Source organism: Aptenodytes forsteri, unplaced genomic scaffold, assembly GCF_000699145.1.
Source record: "Aptenodytes forsteri isolate BGI_AS27 unplaced genomic scaffold, ASM69914v1 Scaffold142, whole genome shotgun sequence".
NCBI classification, from domain to species: Eukaryota; Metazoa; Chordata; class Aves; order Sphenisciformes; family Spheniscidae; genus Aptenodytes; species Aptenodytes forsteri.
Genome location: NW_008794598.1, coordinates 4,535,726 through 4,557,934, shown reverse-complemented (window position 1 = coordinate 4,557,934; position 22,209 = coordinate 4,535,726). Strand labels below are relative to the sequence as shown.

The window sequence follows — 22,209 nt, the reverse complement described above, 5'->3', positions numbered from 1 at the left end:
CCCCCCCCATGCTCCCTGCCAGCAGCGGCGGCGGGTGGAGAGCTGCTGGAGCTGTCACCTCCGCCGCCTGTGTGTCCCCAGCCTGTGGGGTTTGCTGAGTTGAAGGTGTACCAGGAGCAAAGTGGAAGAGTTACTTGTGGAGTCAAAGGCTGGAGCCGTCCCATCAGCCGCGCTGTCCTGCATGGGGTAGACTTCCACAAACTCCTTCTTGAAGACAGAAAGCAGGTAGGAAATCCTGTAGTCCAGCCGCACGTTCAGGATGAACTGACAGCAGTGAAGAAGAAAGCAAAAGTGAGTGCCCTCTTCGTGCCAGCTCTCTCTCTGCATCAGAAAACCATGTCCTCCCCAAACCACCCCATCCCACGGGTCCCACCCACAGCTCCGCGATGCTTCTCCCTCCCCATCGGCTCCATCTCCAGGATCTTCAGCTTGGTCTCCATCACCACAATGTTCTCGTTCTCAATGCTCCTCCCTCTGTCTACTTGCTCCGGGGCAGACCCGGCGCTGAGGCTCGGGGGGCTGAAGATGGACTGTTTCCTGCTCAGCACCATGGTGGACATCATCTGCCCAACGCCCTGGATTGACCTCCGCACGTTCTTCCCTACAGAGGCAGCCACAGGGGGCAGAGTTAATGCAGATGGAAAGGGAGGTGGCAGAGGACCAACGGAAGGACCCACTTAGACTGGAAAATACTGTAGATATTAATCAGAGAACGAGTAGGAGGGACTGGCCATTTCTCTGGAATGGCCAAAGGCTCAACACCTCTTGTCTCCCAGTGCAGACCCAGCCAAAGCTTCCATGCCAGCAAACCAGTGGCTTGTTTTCTTGCTGCCGAAACTGGAAAGCACTGGGCAGACTATGGAAAACACCTTCCTGCAGGACCATGCCTGGTTATGGAGCAGGGACTCACCCGTCACCTCGTCGTTGTAGACTGCCTGCATCATCAGCTGGGGATTTTGGACGCAGTCGATGATGCCCAGCAGTGTCCGCGTCAGGCGCAGCAGCTCGCTGAAGCTGTAGAAGCCGAAGTAGATGAGGTTGTGGGCAAGGCTGACGACCTGGGGAAGGACAAGGCAACTCCAGACCTCGCTGTGCTCGGGGCTGAGCAGGATAAACAGACATGGGGGAGAGGGATGCCAGCACGGCCACCCTCGTTGCAGAGGCAGTCGCAGCCAAACCGTGCTGCATCCTGCAACGTGCCAGCGACTCGCACCTCGAAGGTAAGCTTGTTCTTCTCCTCGTTGGCAAAGGGCACCGCCTCGCTCACCACGTTGTTGAGATAGTCCTCCACGAACTCCATGGTGCTGGCAAACTTGTTCTTTTTGTCATCACGTGAGACGTTGAGGTTGGAGTCGTAGCTGCGAGGGGAGATGGTGAGGGTGAGCTGGATGGCAGCGAGTCTCCTCATATCCAGCCTGGAAGGAGCACTGTCCAGGCAGCTGCTGAGCCATCATGGCCAGAAGTGATGCTCATGACTGTGATGGAGCCCACTTCCTTCTGAAGGCTGAGACCTACTGAAGTCACTCCACAAATGCCCCCCTCCCAGTCCCTGCTTTGGCTAAAGCCAAGCCAGTTCCTGCACTGGGTGACATCTGCCATCCCATCTCCTGCCCTGTCCCTCAAAGCCGCTGCAAGCCCCAACGTGTCTCACTCTTTGATGGTGATGGCCGTGGGGATCTCGGTCCAGAGCCGTGCAAACTTCACAGGCATCACCAGCTCCTGGGGGTCCCTGTCCACATGCACGTGCAACATGAGGTGGCAGAAGGACGCCCGGAGATCGAAGGGCAGCATCTCATCTGCCATGCAGAGGAAGATCAGGTCCACACCCAGCTGCTGGGAGATCTCCTTGATGGCCAAGTACTGGCGATCCAGGCACATGCGGGCAAAGAGCTTCAGCTGGTACCTGCCCAGGGATAAGGGGGAGAGGGAGTGAGGCCATGCAACCCTTACACCCTCACCTGGAGAGAAGATGCCACGGGATCGTCACCTGTAGTAGCTGAGGACATTCTCATCATGGGCATTGCCAGCCCGGGCCTCCTGCGCCAACTGCCGGATGCTTTTCTCATGGTGGTCATTGTTCTTGTCCGTCCAGGTGAGCCAGACCTCCTCCTCTGAGTACTCGATGCTCAGGTACTCATGGGTCTGGGACATCTCCTTCACCGGCCTTAGCCTAGGACAGAAAAGAGGTAAAACTGGAGAATGCTCCCATGGACAGGGAGCGGCTGCACCTCAAGGGGTGACGGGGGTTTTACCAGGGCACTGCAGGAGCTGGTGGAAGGCAGGGCCAGGCACCAAACCCCGAACGTGGAAAACCTCTCCCCTTGGCTACTCACTCCGTTTTGATGAGGATGTCGCTGTTCTTTGGGTCCAGCACGCACTTGCAGATCAGCTCCTGGGTGACGGGGATGGCAATGTGGTTGGACACACACAGGTCCGATAGGTAGTCCAAAAACCTACGGAGCAGAGACAGCTTGCTGTGAAAGGGCGGTCCACGGGGGCTCTCTCCACCTCTGGTCGAGGCACATCCCACCCATCACGCAGCACAAAGCCCTTTGGGACGGGGCCTTTCCAGACACGCACCGTGGCTCACGGTTCTTGCGCACCAGGCTGACGAAGGTCTCCACCTCTGTCTTCGTGATGTGCTTCTCCAGCAGCTTGCGGTTGTTGTGCAGCAGGGCCGTGATGGTGTCCTCGGCGAGGATGTCATAGCCGATCTGGGACTGCATCATGCCGAACTGCTTGGCAATGTGCTCCTGGAGCGGGCAGAGAGGCGGTGAGTGCACGGGGCTGGGTGTTGGAATCTGGCAATGCCCCCCTGTGCCACCGAGACCTCGGCAGCCCCCCAGGGCTTTGCAACATGTGGCAGGATGGGGGCTCCCCCCATCACCCCCCATGCACCTGGTTCTTGCGATAGTCCTCCTGGGAGTGCCGGAGCACGCGGTAGCACAGCCGAAACATGTACTGGTAGGGAGCGTTTTTCTGGTCCGACAGCTCTTCCAGCCGCACCAGGGGCCCTTCCCCACCCTTGTCCTTGAAGGGGGCTTTCAGGATCCCAAAGATCTGCCCAAAAGCAGAGATGATAAGTGCCGTGTCACCCTCCACACCATCACCCCCATGCACGGCTGGACACCAGCCGTGCTTGCCAGGAGGGCTTGGTGCACCACTGGGGCATGAGCTGGAGACCAGCTACACCTCCTCCATGGGGGTTCCCAGATCACTGGACTCCAGCGTGGCCCTGGGCAGCACAAGACATCTCCGCAGGACCTCAGCCTTGCTCGGATGCAGGGCCCCGAGGCCATTCACCTGCTTCAGGATGTTCTGCTCCCGCATCAGCTTCTGCCGCTCCCGGTTGGGCTTGGTCACCACGATGTCCAGCACGTTCTGGCCATTGTTGGGGACGTCGCTGACGAAAAACACCAAGTCCTCCAGCAGCTGGATCACGAACCTGCAAGGGGGCATGGTGCAAGTGGGCTGGGGGGACTACTCACCCACCCCACGCAGCCCACCCAGACTCGGGTCCCTGCAATGATGCATCCCGGTGCATTTTGGAGGTCCAAAGAGCCCACGTTCAGGGCTCAAAAGACTGCCAGGGAAGCTGCTGGCCAATCCTCCCCTCCCTGCTAGAGGTTAATGGCTGCCCTGAAGCAAGAGGTTTTACAGCCCCTATGGTTTCTAAGGAAACTATATGTGCCAGGGTAAATGCCAGGGACCTTTGCTCGTGATTCATGCCAGGGATTTTGCATTTAACGCCTCTGCACCCTTAGTCACCTTTGCGGGACCCACGCAGGGCGGGCTGGCAGGGCGGAATTGGCTCACTCTGTCCCACGGGGGATCCGTGTTTGCTCAGGAAGCACCGAGAACCCACCCACCTAAAAATAATACTGTGACTAACCCAGCTGCCCCTATCGTGGGGCCATCTCTCAGCCCCTCGGATATTTTTCTAGCAGCAAAGGAGGGGCTACAGCGGGGCTGCGGCGTTATCTGGTTTCCTTGCCAGACTCCTGGGAGAAGCAGGCGTTGATTTGGGTTGTGGGAAGGAAAGCAAGACAGTGCTGGCACAAAGACCCAGGCAGGGGCCCCATCCTGCAGCAATCCTGGAGAGACCTTGGAGGACCCCAGCACGGCCCCATCTCCCAGGGGAAATGACTTTTTACCTCCGGTCGTTCTGGCTGAGAAAACCTTCATTCATCTTCTCCACCACATTGGCCAGCATCGAGCTGGCATCGTTAGCAAAGTCCAGGTCCCGGATCTCAGACACGGGCACGGAGACGATGGCGAAAGCTTCTTTGTCTTCTTTGGTGGGGCACGTGCCCAGCTGGGAAGCAACGGGGAAGCAGCATCACACAGACAGGGCAATGCCGAGCACGTCCCCACCATCCACCCCGGGTGAAGTCAGTGACCCAGTTTGTCCCCATCAGCAGGACTGGGGTGGGCTCTAGGTTACTGGGACGGGCTCTAGGCTGGTGTCCAGCCACTCGCTTGGATCATCAGGGTATTTCAGTCCCTGGGTAAAGCCTGCGTGCTGGGTGGGAAGGAGCATGCTAAGAACTATTAGGGCATGGGGGATAAATCCACGCATGGGAGGAGGGAGCAGGGCCGTACCATGAGGCGAATGGGCCTCTCCTCATCGATGTCAATGGGCACGTTGGTACTCTGGATCCAGGTGTTGGTGCAGAGGTGGCGCAGCCTCACGTAGGAGTTCCTGCAAATGGCACAGTGTCCTGGTGAGCGATCCCCACACGGACACACCAGCACCCACCATTTCTCCCAACACTCAGCAAAGCCCCCCCAAGAACAGACTTGCCAAAATTTCACACCATGCAATTAAGCCTCCCTTCTTTATTTCAATCCCTCCATGGCAACGTGTGCTCACGTACCGCGGGACGAAGGAGTCCGTCTTCTGCAGCGTGGTAGGGTCCAGCTCGAAGAGGGAGGCGATGTCATTGCCATGGGGCACAGCCACCAGCCGGTATTTGATCTTCTCCCCCGTGTTCCTGCGGCTGGCACGGCCGCTGCCCCCCTGCACCAGGGAAAGTGGCTTTGAGCCCGGTGCGGGGCGGCCGCCCCGCCGAGCCCAGCCTCCCTGCGCACACGGCACCGGAGGAGACACGCAGCGGCTACACTCAGAGCAGAAGCTTTTGCTCGGATGCCGGGCTGAGCCTCGCAGCGCGGAGACGCACGAGGGGCTGCAAGAGCACAAGCACGGCATGATGCACCTGAGCTATGAGGCCACCCCTTCTCCAAACGTCACCAACGGCAAAGAGGAAAAAACCCCCTGAAAGTCCAAATCTCTATTCTACCAGCACTTCCCCGTGGCCTGAGGATCCAGCATGCACTGGGACCCCTCCAACAGATTTCAGCAGGGTCCTCTCGCAAGCAGGACATAGGGATGCTACTCTACAGTGCGGGGTGCGGGGATGCTCTGCTGGGCAGCAGGACAGCCTCCAGCCGCAGCCTCGACACCAAGCGGGACCCGGCGGCACGGCGTGGGCACTGTCCCCGCAGCGGGCTCTGTTTTGGGGCATTTCCCTGCTTTCAGGCAGAGTCTAAGAGACGGCATGATTTCAGGCAGCAGCATTTCTGCTAGCGAGGCTGCAAGACAGCTCACCGTGGACGCTGCTTTGGGCTCAGCCACGTCTCCTTTATAACTTGGGTTTTCCTGAAAAGTTAAAGAGGGAGATGAAAGACAGCTATCAGTCCTCCCACTCGGTCCCTCCAAAACCCTGAGCATGGGGTGTTATCTCTATTCCTGCCTTCCTTGATCACATCGCAGAGAGAGGAAACCTGCCCAGATGGGGCTGGAGGACGTGACCCATACCCAGTGCACAGCGCTCCGTCGCCGAGGAGCGGGACGGGGTGAGCCCTGGCGAGCAGACCCGGGGCTCTGTGTTGCAGCAAGACGAGCTCTTGCTGTAAATCCCTCGAGGCCCCAGGCTGAGGTCTCAGTGAGCAACACAAGCCGGGCAGCACCAGCCTGGGATGGGGATCATTCTGTGATCTTCTTTTCTCTGCAGGAGATGTCACCTGAGTGACGTCTTTTGGTTTAAAGCAGCCATTTCAGAGCCCCAGTATTTGCTGTTTGCCATCGTGCCAGTGGTGGAAGGGGTCCTGGGGGCTGCCTTTGGTTGTCTTCTCCAGCTAGGGAGCACTTTTGGCACATGGTGCACCAAGATCCCTCCCCGGTACATCCCTGCTCCCCTGGCAGCAGGGTGTAACACTGTCTTTCCCTTGGTCCTGGCAGCTCATTTGTGTCATATAAACCACATTACCTAAGTGCAGAAACCTCTTTGTGCCTCTATCATGAGGCCTTGAGCTGGCCTTAAATGGGAGGAAAAACATTTGGCAAATGATAGTTCCAGGCCCAGGTTTTGTCCGCACCCTCCCCAGGCAAGGACAGCCCTGGATGCTGCTGTGGACCAGAGGATAAGGATGGGCAAAACCTGATCAGGAAGAGTTAAACGCAGCAGGATGAATTATCCCCCGCTTCCATCTTACCAGGAGGTTGTGCCGGTACAGTCGCTTGGCCCAGAGAGAGCAAATAGAGGAAAACCCCGGCCACCCCCTCCTGCCCCTCCGGGCCAGGAGAGGAGGGAGCCAGGAACAACAGCAATTTTGGCATGCGAACCCCTGGACCATGGGGGTGGGAGACTTCAGGGGGGAAAGCCTAGCCCCGCAAACGGGCAAAAGACGATGATGCTCACAGCCCCGGTGCCAATGCCTCCTGCGAGCAAGGAGGAGCCATAGAGGCCCAGGGCAGGAAGGCTCCGAAAGCAAACTGGAGCAGGGCCAGAGGCAATCCTGGGCATCGCAGCTCTGCCTAAGGGCAGGTGGGCACTGCCTTTGCAAGGGCAGGGCAGGTCTCTGCATCCCTCTGCTCACCCCCTTACCTCCGCTGCCAGGTAGTTGCCCGTGGCGAGGTGCTTGAAGCGGTACAAGCCGTTCCAGTGCCCGGCTCCCCCTCGGCACGGGTCGTGGTGGACCACCTGCGAGAAGCAGAGGATTGCTCAGCCGGTGGCCCCCGCGGAGCTGCGGGGAACCGGGATGCCATTCCTGCCTCCGAGCCTCCGCTGACCCCAGGCAAACACGCTGGTGATAAGAACCCCGTTCTATCTCAAAGGCGGCCGCGAGCAAACATACTCGGGGCGCAGAGCTCAGACAGACACCCGTGCCCATTCACCAGCAGCCGCGGTTCCCAGTGCTCTCGTGGAGCTTGAGCCTTGTGCTGGCTTTCACCAGGGCAGTCAGGCTACCAGAGGTGGAAATGTATAGAAATAATCACTGCTTCTAGCACAACCCCCCCTGGTGAAAGTGCAGCAATCCACAGAGGTAGCCCCAAAGCTTCATCCCCTCCCTGCTCACCTCCACCTCCCACAGGGCGTTGGAGCTGGTGGCCGAGGTGGCCGACTGTCTCAGGGTGGTGCGGAGGAAGACGTGCAGCTTGCCTTTGTACTCGTCGCAGGTGAGAAACTTCTCCTGCTCGGCGTGGAAGAGCCTCACCACATCCCCCTGGCACCGGGACAGAGCGGTGAGACCCAGGGATGTGGCTCTCCTACAAACTGACGTAGCTCCTCCTGTGACCCCCCACCCTGCAAGGGGATGGGATCCCCCCATACATGGTCCAGAGCAGAGCACAGCTCCCAGCCGCGGCACAGCAGGACCGCGGGAGCCCGGGCATCACAGGGCACCATCAGCTTTTCCAGTCCTACCTACCTGAGCTGTGCTAAAACCTGCCTCTAGCACCACAAATGCCCCTCTAAACCCAGGGAAGGTCACCTTGCATGGGCACGGGACACCCTGCGCTCCGCAATGCCATCACTCCGTTTACTCATGCAAGTCAATTCTCTCTGCTTCCCCTCCCTGGGCTGTAAAATGGGTGCAAACCAACCATTTTACACCCCCCGGCGCGGGCAGAGGCTCCGCTCACCAATGTGTCTAAGGCATTAGCGCCCTGGGGAGGAGGATGCAGTGGACGCGGGAAGCTGGGGCTAAGTGTGGCGCCTGGGGACGAGGGTCTGCAAGATCATAACAATATCCATCCAGCTGCTTCCTGGAGGACCTCAGCCCCGAACAATAGCTCCGCAGGGAAAGTTCCTTTCACAGGCAACAGCCAGCCCTGCTGCACAGCTAAACAGCTGAAAATTGTCCTCGCAGCTAGAAGCCACTCCTGGCACTACGTGTGCTTCGTATTGTCCTCGAGAGCCAATTTAATACAATAAGGCGGAGGGTAATTTCATGCCCCCCTGGGTACCTGCTGCCAGGAGATACCAAAATATCCAACTCTAGCTCGCTGTTAAGTTCTCCAAGTGACGAATTCTCCTAGAAATTAAGGTCCTAAAGACAGGATCTCTTTCCTCTGCCCTTGTCACGCAGCCAAACGGCTGTTCACATGTCCTGCCCCTGCAGGGGACCGGGGCCGGGTCCCTGGAGCCCACCGTGTCCCAGAACCTCCTTCCTTACCCCTTTCAGCACTTCCTCCATGTGGTCACAGAACTGCATGAAAAGGTTGATTTTCCAGCTGGTGTTACAATTGACCGAGTTCACCTAAGGAGCAAGAGAGCGCGGTCATGATCCCTGGGACAAGGAAATAAAGGAAGAAAAAGAAAAAAAAAAAACCAACCAGGAAAGCCCTAAAAGCCAGACCCTGCACAGGCAGCCCAGCCTCCCCGTACCTCCTTGCAGCCAGCGTTGTCAGCAAGCTCGTAGTTGCTGGCGTGCAGCGGCTGCCCGGCGTTGACAGGGTTCAGGATGACTTTGTCTCCCACGACTACCTGGGGAGCAAAATGAGAAAGGAGGGAGCGAGGATGAGACCGGGAGCCTGGTGGGGAGGTGAGCCCTGGCATGCGGCACGCACGGTGCCTTCTGCACAGCTTAGTTTGGGGACTTTTTGGCCCCGCGCTCACATTATCTCCATTGCTCCTCAGCTTCCAGAAGGGCTGGATGAAGAGCCAGGATCCCTCGTTGCCCGTGGCATCCAGCGTCACCCGCATGGCATTTTTCTCGAGCAGGGCCGGCAGCCGCTTGTTCACTGTCAGGTACTTGTTGCTCTTCATGTGGAGGAGCTGGAAAGGTGAACACCAGGGTGAGCTGTGGTGGTACAGCCCCCCCCGGTCCCCAGGGCTGGCCGTACCCAGGAGCGATCCCGTGAGCCCCTTCCCAGCAGCTGCCTGACTCAGATGTGCTGGATCTGTGCATCTCCCCCCAAAACCCATCGGCCAAGCACAGAGGAGAGGAGAGCGAGCACCCGTACCTGTATGACGCTGCCGTATTTCACCACGTCGCCATGCACTTTCTTGTTCTCTGTCTCGTTCTGCTTCTGCTCCATCTGGGCCGCATGCTGAATGCCGAAAGAAGAAGAGCTGAGTGTAGTAGCACCCTCCTCACTCCCCAGGAGCAAGCCCCAGAGGGGCCACCTGCACCCTCGACAACATGGGCCAGACCTACAATATGGTCCTCAGCGTCTGAGAGCTCAGCCCTGGACCACGATGTGGCCCTCAGCTGCCGTATAAAGTCCATGTGAGCTTTAAACCGAGGACTTAGAAATTAGGACAGGGACAAAATGGCACCGAAATTCCCCCAAAACCCCAGCGGGTCTTATGGGACAGCACCAAAAGGGGACTCTGTGCACAGGCCAGGGACTGGGGCAATGTACCCATCTCAGCCCTGCTGCAGCAGGGCCGTGGGGACCAGGGGCTCCCAGCAGCACCGAGACTGAAAAGCAAAAGGCGCCGTGCCGGCAGTGCCATGCCTGGAGACGGCTGCAGGTCCAGACCTGCTGCAGTGGATGTGGCAGGATGGGTCCCCGCCGGCCAAGACGCTCCAAGAGTGGATTGCTCAGCACTGCTTGCAGCCCCTCTCTCCAAAACCACAGGCATTTTCCGTGCGGTGGCTCTGGCAGTCGGAGGAGTGATGTTGATATACATGGAGCAAGGCAGGAACTTGCTCCCGCAGCGGATCTGTCTGGGAATGGCGAGGGTGCGCCAACGGCCCCGGCACCAGCCCGGGCAGCGTCAACCCAGTGCTCCCCTGCAGCTGGGATAGGAAACAGCGGCGAGGGATGGAGCTGGGAGAGCATCTACCCTTTTCCAACCTGCTTTCACCCCCTTTCACTTAAGAGCAGAAGGAATTGGTAAACACAGCTGGAATCGCAGCTCCACACCCTGCGGGAGGATGGGGGCAGGTGGTGAGTGCCCGAGCAGGCGATGCCGGGGCTTTGAACGCGCCTGGCACGCACTGTGGCAGTACACACCCTTTGCTCTTTTGAATGTTGCCGCCACTTTAGTTAACTCTCGGTCCCCACGCAGCTCCGGGTACCACCCAGGGGTTGCGAGCCCCGTGGTGGTGGCTGCTGCCATCAGGAAAACAAACCCGCTGCCAAGAAATCCCGCACTGATGTAGAGCTGGGAGTTTAACAACAACCCCATGGAGCAACATGGCTCTGGCGAGAGATCCGGCACTGCTGCATGTCCTAGATCTGTGTCCAGATCTAAGCTCCTCCCTTGCCGAAAACCAGCGGGGCCGGGAGCGGGAACTGTCTGCCCTGAACACGCAAGCCCACGGGGGCTGATGTTCCCAGTGTGTCCCTTGGATGGGACGGGGTCTGTCCCCAAGCCATGGCAGGATGGGGTGTCAGGGATGCACACAGGGGTGGGCAGCCCGGGAGAGTGCACGGAGGATGGGGAGACATCAGCAGAGCGGGAGGAAAGCCTCCACGGCATGTCTGCACTGCATCTGGCTGCACCTACAATTAGTCAGCCGAGAAAACACCAAGCCTTAAATCCACTTAAAAACAATGGCACAAGAGCACAAGCTCGGAAAGGCAACCGTGGGCATCGCAGACGGCTGAGCAGGAATTCTCCGCTCGAGACCCGGGCTGCTTCTGCTTCAGGAAATTAGCTCCGTGGGTTGGAAGATGTTTTCAGCCTGCGGGAGACGCTGATAAACTGCAGCCTGGAGTCCAGCATCCTGCCAGAACGTCCAGGGGCTTCGCGGCAGCACAGGCAGCGTTTTGCAGAGAGCTCCCTCCCTGCGCGGGCTCCCCCAGCACTCGGCTCCGGATATGCGGGAGCATTTGCCAAAAGGGCAACACCAGGAGCAGCGGAAAGGAGCAAGGAAATGACAGAACCTCTTTAAGACAAATCTTAACCAAGGTGCAATCAATCAGGCTCAGAAATGAGCCTCTCTGTCCAGTCATGGCCAGTACAGCTGTCGACATTACAAGTTACAGTCTAACCAGAGCAGTAAAATAGTGTTTCCATACACCAGCGACCATGTACAGCTGGACATGGCAGGAGGCACCGACCTTGTCCCGGCATCTCCAAACCAAGCTGGGACGCCCTGTCCGGACACTGCATCAGACCTCGCTCCCCAAAGGCAAAACCGGGGGACCTGTGGGGCCGGGCTTGAAGCCTGACGAGAAGATTTAACGAATCTCTCCTGAGCTTCGGTTTTATGAATCATCCTCGGGGCCTCGCCAGCTGTCTGAGCCGATTATGCAATGTTTAACATGGGCCTTTTCCAAACCTCATGGAAGTCAACAGGAGCCTTTCTCTTCCACAGCCCTTTGGAGCAGGTCCTGGCCGCAGCAGCTCCCTCTTCCGTGCCAGGCACGCCTGGGTGCTGTGGGGGGTGCGGGGCTGTGCTCGCAGAGCACCTCTCCCTGCTCTGCCATGGGCTCCTCTGCAAAAGGAGCATCGGAAGGGCTGAGACAGCAAAGGCTGGGCACGGCGGCGAGGGTGGAAAGGCAGGTGGATATCACCTCTCATCCCAAAAGCAGCATTGCTACCTTTCCTTCCTCTCCTGCTCAGTCCCCTGGATCCTTCTCTGCAGGTCTTCCCTGGGACATCTCCCTTGCACTGGGAGCAACAAAATCATCTGTGGCTCCTTGGTCGCTGCTGTATTCACCCTGCACTGACACGGCACGGACCAAGCCTGGCCGTGCCACGCTGCCCAGGGCTCCCCGCTGCGCCAGGGGCACACGAGCAGGCATGGCGTGAAAGCTCCATCAGGAGCCTGTGGCAGGATCCAAAGTTCAGTTGCCTCTCACGTCAGAGGCCAGATAAGAGCGTCTCGTAAGATGGGTAACCCAAGGTGCAGGGCACATCCCTGGGGGCCAGTCCATCCGGGGACTGCAACCCTCAGTCCTGCAGGTGCCAGCGCAAAGCACTTTACAGAGCTCCTATCTCAAGCCCCTTATTAGACACCGTATGCCATGATTAATTAAGAGCTGATGGCTACAGGAGCCGTTCCTCTAGAAAAGGTGACTGTGGCTAATGGTCCACGGTGAGAGGAGGGCAGTGGGACAGGAGACAACAGAGCTGAGCAGAGGGATACTGAGTACAGCAAAACCCAGGGCAGGTCCTGGCCTCCCATGCAGGCTGTTTTCAGGGAAGCAAAACATATCAGGATTTGCACGGTGAGAGGTTTGGATGTCATCACCCAACCAACCCACGGGGACTGTCTGCTCTGGGGAGGACGGTCCCTCACGCCTGCTCACCTGGAGTTTCTGCAGCAGCACCACGTCCGCAATCTTCTCCTTGTCCTGCTTGGTTTGCTTGGCCTTCCAGTACTGCTTCTGGGCAGAGTAGCGGTTCATGGGACATACTTTGAAGAGGCAATCTGGGAGGAGAGGAAGGCAAGCATGAGGCTGCAGCAGCCGTGCCGTCGCCAGCCACCAGTGTGTCCCCAGGGGGGGCCAACATCACCGAGGGGCACGAACGAGTGCTCCTCCGGGACACTGCTCCCATCCCAGCAGCATCACTGGGAGAAGGTCCTCCTAACCCACAACAACCCCATCCGATGCTGGGGATCCAAGGGAGACGTAGCTGGGACTGGTGGAGGGTCACGTCACCTTGTATTAGCTGGTGGATTAGTTTCAAATCAGGGTAAATAATGAGTCCAGAAGTGACTCCACTTCTTGGACTCGCGGTTAGAAGCGTTCCCATCGGAAATGGCCATGCAATTTGGGAAGGGAAACTTCAGGGGGAGAAAAAGTACTGATGAAACCCAGCTGTAGGAAAGGAGGAGAGGATCCCGCTGGGAGGGAGGGAGGCCAGCAGGACACAGGCACCGTGAGACCGGGACATGAGCAGACGTCTCCACATCTCCCTTGTTACCCTGCCCATCAGACACCCCGAGCCAGCAGGACCACAGCTTGCTGCCCCGCGGCGGCTGTGCCATTGGGATACGCTGGTTTTGCAAACACGCCGCTGTTCTCCCGTGACTGCTCACAGGGAGCCTCAATTACCAGCGCTGGAAGCCACGAGCAACCGCTCCTAAAAATCTGTATATCAACAGCTGCATTTCAAGTCCTAAAAGAAACACTTTGGGGACCTGAAGGGCACAGGTTTGCATCCCAGCTCCCCCAAACACTTGCAGCGTATCCGTGCTCTGCAGATTGCCCCAATTTGCCTGGTTTTCCCCAGGCTGCTGTGGTCGGGATGGGGTGTGGAAAGCGTGGACACCCAGATCCAGGCTTTGGGAACTGAAGCACGAGAGCAGATGTCTGGAGACGAGGAGGCACTTACATCTCCCAAACCCTCACTCAGGGCTGGAAGCTGTACGGGGCAAGGGCAGGAAGGGCTCTGCAGCCCAAATCACCCTAATTACACCTGAAATAGCAGCCCAGAAACTTCAGACACAAAAAGAAAAAAAAATCACTTCCATCTCTGGCCCCGGTCCCGAGTCGCTGGCAAGCACGTATTTATTTACCTGGGAGTGACGAACAAACAAGCGCAGAGCACAGTTCTCACCAGCTCGGGCTGCTGGGAAGAGGCCAAGTTTCACATTTCATTTTACAGGTCTATTTGCTAATGGCATATCCCATGCCAAGGAGGCTGTGACGCCGGGCTTTTAATCGGGGACTGAGCGTAGCTGCTGCAATGCCTGGCTGCCTTCTCCCACTGCCTCTGAGCAGGGCTACAGAAACACTTGGGCCACCTGCAGCACCTTAAAGCGTTTTCATTAAATTGCTAATTAGGCTGCAAAAGGACCTGGTAGAAAGTAGAAACTGGGGGGGGAGTTAAAAAAAAAACACAACATAGCTATTAAGAGATAGGTGCAAATCAAACCCCTGGCTCCGAGCACGCCCTGCCCGGAGGGGCTGCCTGACATCCCTGTCTCAGTACTAAGCCCTATTTTGCAAGGAGGGAAACTGAGGCACAGAGTCGTTTGCACACAGAAAGTCTCCAGCAAAGCTTGCGTTGGAAGCCGGAGATTTTGGCACCCAGGCCTAAGCACCGACAATTTTTTGCAAGATGGATGGTGGGTGGAAAAGAGGGAAGCTGAGGAAAGCTCCCACATCAGCACTGCCCGGTGAGAACAACCCAGCAGAGCGGTGCTTGGCCGACCTGCCGCGACCCGGCACAGCCACAGGGGCAAAAGCTCCTGCAAACCCGAGGAGGGGGAAGCGGGGCGTTTCGGGCAGCAGCACGGCCGGGGGTCTCGCTGCCTGCTCGCCTTGCAGCCACCGTGGCGCCTGCTCAGCACAGGACTGAAGCGCTTCATTTGCTTTTTTCCTGACATGCCTGAAGGCAGGGCTGGGAAGCGCCTTGCGGGGGAAAGAAACCGCAAAAAAAGCAAATAACTGAGAGTTGCCAGGCATCTCTTGGAGGGCCGAGCCCTGGTGCGATGCAGACGGCCGAGCCGGGCGTCCCTCGCCGCAGGGAGAGGCTCCCGGATGGGTTTTGGCATTCCCAAAAAACCATTTGGACCCGACTCCGGGAGAAGGGTCCTGTTTCCTCACTGGGAAGCCGAGCCGGGTCCCGGCGCGACCCGCGTGTGCCTCACCGCAGAGCAGGATAGGGCAGGGTCCGGCCACAGGATATGGGGATGGCAACAGCACATGAAAATCCTCTTAAGCCTCTTGCTGCTGCTGCAGGGAAACAGCAGCAGCCCGTTGTTTTTACCTCCCTCGTGGTGATAGCTATCGAGAAGGCAGACCGCTACTTTTCCGGCCATTAAAATAAGCGCCTGGATATCCTGATAGGGTTTGCATGGAGCAGGGCTAAGTCTAGACCAGACCTTCACCTGGAAAAGAGATTCAACGCCCGCCCATGTCCAGGCAGGGAGACGGTGCGGCTGCTGGGACAAGGCTTGCACCGGCCGCCCCGCAGCTGCTTCCAGCTCTTCCCATCCAGCCCCAGGTGAAAGTCCACCAATGTCCAGGAGTGGGACGGCTCCCTGGGCTGCGAGACTCCGGGGAGCTGTCGGATGGCTCGTTGATTAGCCCCACGTACACATTGGTGGCAATGGCTCCCACGGAGAGGCCGGTCGCTGCTCGGGTGGGACCCCCACGGGGAAGGGTGCCCAGAGGGGAAGGGTGCCTGCACGGCACCCCACTGTGGGATGTTAAAGCCACCCTGAGAAAGAGGTGGAGGCACAAAGCAAAGTGGGGAACCAATATTTAAAAATATTTTTTTTAAGAGGGGCCCTGAAATTACAGTAGCTGGGATGAAAAGAATGGCTGCCCTAAGCCAATCCCCAAATCCAACAATGCAATCACCGGTTTGGGGTAATTTCACAGCTCTGTGTACCCTCCCCAGCTATATGTTCCACGCACTGGACGCTCAAACCCAGCTGGTACGCTCTTTGGGACATGGCCCTTCCCCTGCATTTTGCAGCGTGCCGAGCACACAGGGCAGCCAGGCACAAAAATAGCATTTCCCAGGTAGGTGCAGCGTAGGGCAGAGACGTGATCCCCTGGGCTGGGCTCCCAGGTAGGTGCAGCGTAGGGCAGAGACCCCTCCCCTGGGCTGGGTGCAGCCGCTTGCTCCCTGGGGAGCCCAAAGGTTGAGGGCACCTCACCGGCCGGCCCCAGGGCTTACAAATGGGGAAGCGGGAGGCACGATCTGCTTTTCCTGGTGGCTTGTCCTGACTTCTCCAGACCATTTCCACAGGCCAGGATCTGCCCTGGGTTCCACTGACTCATCCCCTTTTCCGCCTGGACCTGGCTGCTCCTGCCTGCTCCTGCCCGGGGCTGCCCCTCGCCCAAATGGGAAATAACAAGCATGGCCCCGAGCGCCGGAGGAGATGACACAGCCCAAAACGTGATGGCTGAGGACAGATCGGGATTTACCATCTCCCTAAGCCCTGCCTGCCTCGTAAATGGGCGGCTTAATCCCCCAGCTCTCTCTAAGGTGCAGCCAAGCACAGCAGACGTAATTAGTGCCGAGTGCTAACAGGCTCGCCTTGAAATAGTTTGCCTGTTGCAACTGCCCCTCTGTCTGTCCCCTCCTGTCCCTGGCTCCTGGTGGGTAGACACTCAGCTGCCATCATCCCTAGGGATGCATTTTGAGATGGTCGGACCCACCTTTGCAGAGGATGGTTCCCAGCCACCCCTGCTCCTTAGGGCTGGGCTAAGGGATCCCAAGGACCATCTCACCATGGAGGTGGTTTCAATAAATGCATAGATGCCCCCAGAGGCAAACACAGGAGGTTAGGTGGTTTGGCCGAGCCACAGACACAAGGCTGTCCAAGAACCCTCCGGGCTCCTCTGCAAAGGACAAGCAGCACCTCCCAGCCCCAGGCTAGTTGGGATAGCTGGAACTCCGGTTCCCATCCCTGGCACGGATGCTCAGGGCCAGCATCGTCCCCGAGGCTGCTCATGGCAGCGATGGAGCTGCCCCAGCCCGGCCCCAGTCTCACCTCGAAACTTCTTGGGTGGATTGTCCAGGTCACCAGCAGCCGGCTCCACCACGCACCGATCATCCACCAGCCTGCGCGGGGACAAAAAAGCAGGAGCAGGGTGTCAGCAACAACAAGACGACAGCGGGGCCCGAGCGAGCGGAGCGGCCTCGCCACAAACCACAGCACTGCAAGGGCAGATGCACCACCGTCACCTGGCCCAAAGCGACAACATCAAAAGCTGTGTCTCCTGTTTCCCACCCGTTTGCACTCTATATTTAACATAACAACGCTCAGCTCCTGGAGCAAGCAGCCGCTCTTGGGCGCTTGCTCCGAACACATCGGCCCTTGTTCACCACCACTCGCCATTTCTTTCACATGCGTTTTTCATCCCGGTCCCTTGGGGCAAACAGCGGCAGATACAAATCGGCAGCGAAGAAACACGATGCTTCATGTCAGCCACGCTCCCGGGGCCTTTGCTCAGCGACCCGTGCGGGAGGCTCTGACGCCTGCGTCCTGCCGGAGCGAATTCTGCCTTGCCCAGCTCCCGACGGAGCCGGATCCACCCTCCGGCACGGTGCTCTGGCTGTGGTGTTATTTCACTGTTAATCTGGCAAAAATGTGATGAGTTCAACTTTCATTCAACAGTTCTTGTCCGGCTGGGAGCTCACCCCCCAGGGACACAGAGGGTGTAGCTGCTGCAGATGGAGGTGGCAGGGGCCCACCAAAACCAGTTATTAATTATTATCTGATCAGAGGTGGTGGCTCTGCCCATCAGATGTGAAGGGCTTTGTGTCACCTCCCCTCCTGCCCACCTCCTTGTTTTCCCAGCATTGAGCAAAATCCTGCAGGTTTGGCCTTGGGTGCCAAGGACCGATTTCGGGATGGATGGGATGTTACTTTTCAAAGTTACCGAGAACAGTGAAGTATAACCTGGCATGAGGTTCTGCTCGGCCTCCAAAGTGCGGAGGAACGAGCAACACCCAAAGGGCTCAGGGTGCTGGGGCCACCCAGAGCTCATCTGCATGGCCCCGTGAGGCTTTCAAGGGAACTCGGCGCTCCAGCGAGACAGGCTGTACCCGCTCGCCCGCTTTCTCCCAGCCCTTGGGAAGCGATGCACCGAGAGAAACTACGCTCCTGCCCCGGGTGAGGAAGTGAGAAGCGTGTCCCCACCTGTGGAGGCTGAATTCAGGTAGCCGGTGAGTGTGCGAGTGGATGCAGGAATGCACCCACGACGCCATCCCGGGAGGGAGCATCCATCGCGGGGGCAGCTCTGTCCCTGCGACAGGAGGGAAGACGCAGCCTGGAGAAACGAGGCATGTGCAAGTGGCACGGCAGCAAAGGGCACAGCGGAGCCCGTGCTGCCCCCTCCGCTCCCCAAGGGACTCTCAACCCCCCCCAACAAACCAAACAGCCAAAACATTGCTGGAGATGGACACGCTGTGCTGCAAAAAGTTGGCAAAAGCGACAGATATCCCGTTCGCAGATCCAGCCTCCTTCCCCCAGCCCAGCTGTTCTCCGAAGGAGGGGAAAATTCCTTTCAATAGCTCGGCAGAGAGGAATTTGGCCTCCACGCTGATGGATTGGGACCCCGGGGACCCCAGCGCTGCTGCGTCCTTGGCAGCGGAGGGATGGGCTGGCAGGGTGCTCTGAACACCAGCTCCCTGCTCTCTTTAAAGTTCCCCGGGGTTGGGGGAGATTAACCTTAGATTTCAAATAAAGAGAGAAAAGCAATTTCTCTAACACTTTTGGTGGCAGCAGAAAGCTTAAAAACAATTAGCAAAGACCTAGAAGTTTCTTGAAAAAAACCCCCAAACGACGAGGTTTAAGTAAACGCACGGTGCGCTGTTTGCCGGACGGGGTTGCCTTGGCTTTGCAAACACTCGTGGTTGGCAGCACAGGGGGTTTCGGGCTCCCAACCAAGGGCTGCCCAAACGCAATGCCTTTTCCATGGGCCGGGACAGCAGGGAAGGAGTCGGGCATGTTCCCAAACTCCTGCGGGGCACGGAACCTCGGGAGGGCAGGGAAAGAGGTAAAGGGGGGAAAAAACAGAGCAGAGCAGAAGCAGCTGCGGACAGGGGCTGTACCACGCGTCTCACCCCACAGGAGATATGCAAAGCCTCAGCCCAGCCCCGATGCCACTTGTAGGCGATTTTGGTTTCTATTACTATTATTTTGATAGGGGACAGGGAGGAACAAACACTTTCGATGCACTTGGGAGTGAAGACCACCAAGGGCCGAGCCCTGACCAACCCACGGGTCAGGCTCATGGAGTGAAGCACTGACCCTTGGCACATACCCAGCTCCCACCAGTGCCTACAAAAGCAGAGGGCCCAATTCATCTGTGCACTTTAAAAAATAAAAATCCTCCATTGTCATGGCTAGGGGTCTCCGAGGAAGAGCCTGACCTGCGTGGCCCCTTTTCAGTGCCGAAGTAAACAGCACGAGAGCCTCCCACCCACAGCAGCTCTGCCTGCAGCGTTCGCCTGCCACTTCCCCGTGCCCAGCGTTACCACTCCACCAGGCAGGATTAGAGATAGTGACCTGCCAGGCTGGAAGTCTTAATTAGTTAATGATCTCAAGGCAGTTTCAGCATCTTTAATCCTAGGATTACACGCTCTGCAGGAATGCAAAGTGTTATTTTTATTAAACTGATACTCTGGACTAACATTCTTCAGTTAAAAATTGCTGAAAAATAAAAGGATTCTGACAGGGTAGACATGAGTCACCTGGGTGACTGCTGGGGCCAGGACACGCTTCCACTAATAACCAGCATTACCGCAGCAGGATGGGGCAAATCGAAGCTCCCTCTGCTATTAGAGCAGCAGGGATGCGCAGGCGCTCGCTGCCACGCCGAGCTGCGGGGAGGACGCCGGGCACGCAGAGGGCGGCTTTCGTTTCTCAGGTGTTAATGAGAAAATGGACTGTTGGTGTCCGAGCACCTGGAGGAAGATCCTGAGCGAAGCAGCAGGCTGGATGCACCGATGAAAACTTCACGCTTTGCCTTTTCAAATTACCGCCAGGGAGCACGAAGGGCCGGATCCTGTGCATCGATGAGCCTGCTGCCCACAGCCCAGCAAAGCGCGGGCGAGCATCTGGTTAGCTTTAAGCCATGCAAGTCATCGCCGTGGTCCCAGTGGGGCTTTCTGCGTGCTTTAAAATATCAAGCACAAAGTGATTCCCTGGCCTGGGGCCAGCGCACTTGGTCTTGCGTGAGGCAGGGAAGTCAGGGGAAAAGCAGCTTCTCCAGCGCTGCAATCCGTGGCGGTTGGACACCCCGAGCCACCCCGGGGACGGCAGCCAGCTGGGGCTGACGTGGAGGCACCGCTCCTGCAATGCAAACCTGGGCTGGGGAAGAGGAGAGTCTTCCCTGGCCACGTCGCGGCGCATCCGATGCCGAGGGGAGCCCCGGCACGCTGTGGTCCGGGGGTACATGGGGAAGGAGCGCTCTGGGAGAAGGGGAGCCCCAACCCAGGCAGGAGCACCCCACCACAAAGGCCACCAACCCTTGGAGGTGAGGAAAAGGATGGGGAGGAGGAGAGCTCGCTGTTGGGCATGGGGCCAGGTCAGCCCCTCTGGCTTGGGGTGCAGGATGGGCACCGAGCCCACAGGGAGGAATAAAAATAAAGTGAGTGAACGCAGGGCAGCCACAAAAATGCAGCTTTTCCCCCGCTGTCCCAGTGCCGGGAGGAGGAAGCCGCTCCTGGCCTCGCATCCTTCTTCTCCCCGCAGAGACGAGTTCGTCCTGACCCGGCAGAGCTGGAGTTACCCTTTAACCAGCTGCATTTCCCTGAACTGCTCCACCCTGCAAATCCACCTGCAATCACAATTACAGCTCTCAAAGGTGTTATTTCACCTTAAACAGCCAACTGCCATTCAGGCAGGTTTGCCACCGGCCCTTCCCCTCTGCAAGCCCACAGTGCCGGTCCCTGAGCCCCCAGTGGGTCCTGGGAGCCCCCCAGAGACGGCAGGGATGGGGCAGCACATCCCCCTGGCAAGCACAGGCACCGACACTGCATTTCTACTCCACTCTGGTTCCGGCCATTTGGTGCTGGCTTATCAGGGACACAAGATAAGATGAGGACACTCATGACAGTGGTGTCTCCCAGGGCTCACAGCATCACCCCATCCATCACGCTGGAGCAGGAACCAAATCAAGGTCTCCGAGCTCCTTTCCCTGCCTGGCCACTGCTTTGCTTTGCCTGGATGATTCCCACAGGGCACCCCACATCAGCGGCTGTTCCCCCCATCCCAGATCCAGTCCCAAAAGTTCCCTCTCCCCAAGCACAGATGTCCCAGGAGTTACCAGCGATAGTCCCTAAGCAGCAAAGCAGCTTCACGTAAAAGCTCCCCGCGGTGCGGTGCCATGCCCTGGCAAAGCTGCTGCTCAGCACCAACCCCACATCCCTGACCCACGCGGCTGCTTTTGTCCCAAACTGCTTCAAGCTGCCATTTCCTCGGACACCTTTAATTTGCAGCAGCAAAGCCAAGGCAGCGAAGTTGGGCAGCGCTGCAGAGCCCTTCCCCACGTCCCGGCTGGGAGTAGCCTCAAACTGAGCCAAGAGGGAAGACCAAACCACCCTCGGGTCCCTGCATCTCACAAACTCTTCCTGGGCACCTTCCCATGTCCCCAAAACCACTTCTGACATCTCCGACACACCCATCCTGTCCCCCCATCTCCCCCAAGGGACCGTGTTGCTCCCAGGGTGCTGAGCAGCACAGCCAAGGGATGCGACCAGCAGCGTGGCTGCCCTCAGCCCGGTTCCCCCGACACCTTGGGGTGCTGCTGCTTTACAGCAGCCAGCTCTCACCCTGCCTTCCCATGGGACTTCTTAAGTAACCTCCTCCTTTTGGGCTGTCTTTAGCATTTTAGCTAGTTTGGGTATTTTGGCTCAGTGTTCCCCCACCTAGCCCAGCGCTTGAGCACACAGGAGTACTCCCCACCCTTCGGCGGGATGTTTTTCCTCCTAAAGAGCAAACGCCCACTGCAGAGAGGGTGTGCGGAGGAAGGGTTTGCGCCCAGGGGCCTTCACCGGTGGGATTCAGGGGGCTGGGAGCAGAGAGGCTCAGTTGGGGGCTGCAGGGCTCCCCCCACCTCCGCCACCAACCCCCTCCATCATCCTCAGCAAGTTCCCTGTACAAAAGGAGGAAAGCACTTTAAAAGATAATAAATTGAGACTTAGTGTTAATAAGGGGCGTGATTCTTCTTCCCTGCTGAGGCATCCCATTGATCGTGAAAGTCCGGTGCTGCGCGAGCAGCCAGTCCAGCCTCCAGGTACCCCCACGCAGCCGGGGCTCAAGGGAAAGCTGGTGCTTTTGTGGTGGAGCCGCCAAGAGGCTGGCAAGCTCCTGCATGCCGGTTTAGTCCCAGCTGGGACCCTTTTCTGCCCATTTCCCCACAGCCCGGGGCAGGGCTTCACGCCATCACTGGAACAGGGGGGCTCCCAGACCCACTTGCTTCTGGGCCAGACACCACCAGTGACAAAGCACTGGGGTTAATGCGTTTAACGCGAAGTACAAGCTGCTGCAGAGCCAGGCAGGAGGAAGCATCCCCAGCGGGCACCCTATCTCCTTCTCCGTGCTCTCGGC

General features: G+C 58.2%; 1 protein-coding gene across 1 annotated transcript in view; it reads right to left on the bottom strand.

The window, feature by feature from the left end:
- The window catches only part of ITPR3 (inositol 1,4,5-trisphosphate receptor type 3), a 36,099-nt gene extending 19,406 nt beyond the window's left edge, over positions 1–16,693 (bottom strand). The window contains exons 1-22 of the mRNA XM_019470371.1: positions 16,642–16,693; positions 12,494–12,615; positions 9,248–9,334; positions 8,901–9,059; positions 8,670–8,768; positions 8,458–8,541; positions 7,360–7,506; positions 6,888–6,983; positions 5,609–5,659; positions 4,878–5,020; positions 4,603–4,702; positions 4,155–4,315; positions 3,304–3,445; positions 2,899–3,060; positions 2,581–2,753; positions 2,334–2,453; positions 1,988–2,170; positions 1,652–1,903; positions 1,214–1,358; positions 911–1,058; positions 414–601; positions 135–273 (exon numbers count right to left, since the gene is read on the bottom strand). Of these exons, the coding sequence (XP_019325916.1) occupies positions 135–273; positions 414–601; positions 911–1,058; positions 1,214–1,358; positions 1,652–1,903; positions 1,988–2,170; positions 2,334–2,453; positions 2,581–2,753; positions 2,899–3,060; positions 3,304–3,445; positions 4,155–4,315; positions 4,603–4,702; positions 4,878–5,020; positions 5,609–5,659; positions 6,888–6,983; positions 7,360–7,506; positions 8,458–8,541; positions 8,670–8,768; positions 8,901–9,059; positions 9,248–9,334; positions 12,494–12,592 (2,878 nt within the window). The 5' untranslated portion in view covers positions 12,593–12,615; positions 16,642–16,693. The remainder of the gene's footprint in view (positions 1–134; positions 274–413; positions 602–910; positions 1,059–1,213; positions 1,359–1,651; positions 1,904–1,987; positions 2,171–2,333; positions 2,454–2,580; positions 2,754–2,898; positions 3,061–3,303; positions 3,446–4,154; positions 4,316–4,602; positions 4,703–4,877; positions 5,021–5,608; positions 5,660–6,887; positions 6,984–7,359; positions 7,507–8,457; positions 8,542–8,669; positions 8,769–8,900; positions 9,060–9,247; positions 9,335–12,493; positions 12,616–16,641) is intronic.
- Positions 16,694–22,209: the final 5,516 nt, after the last annotated feature.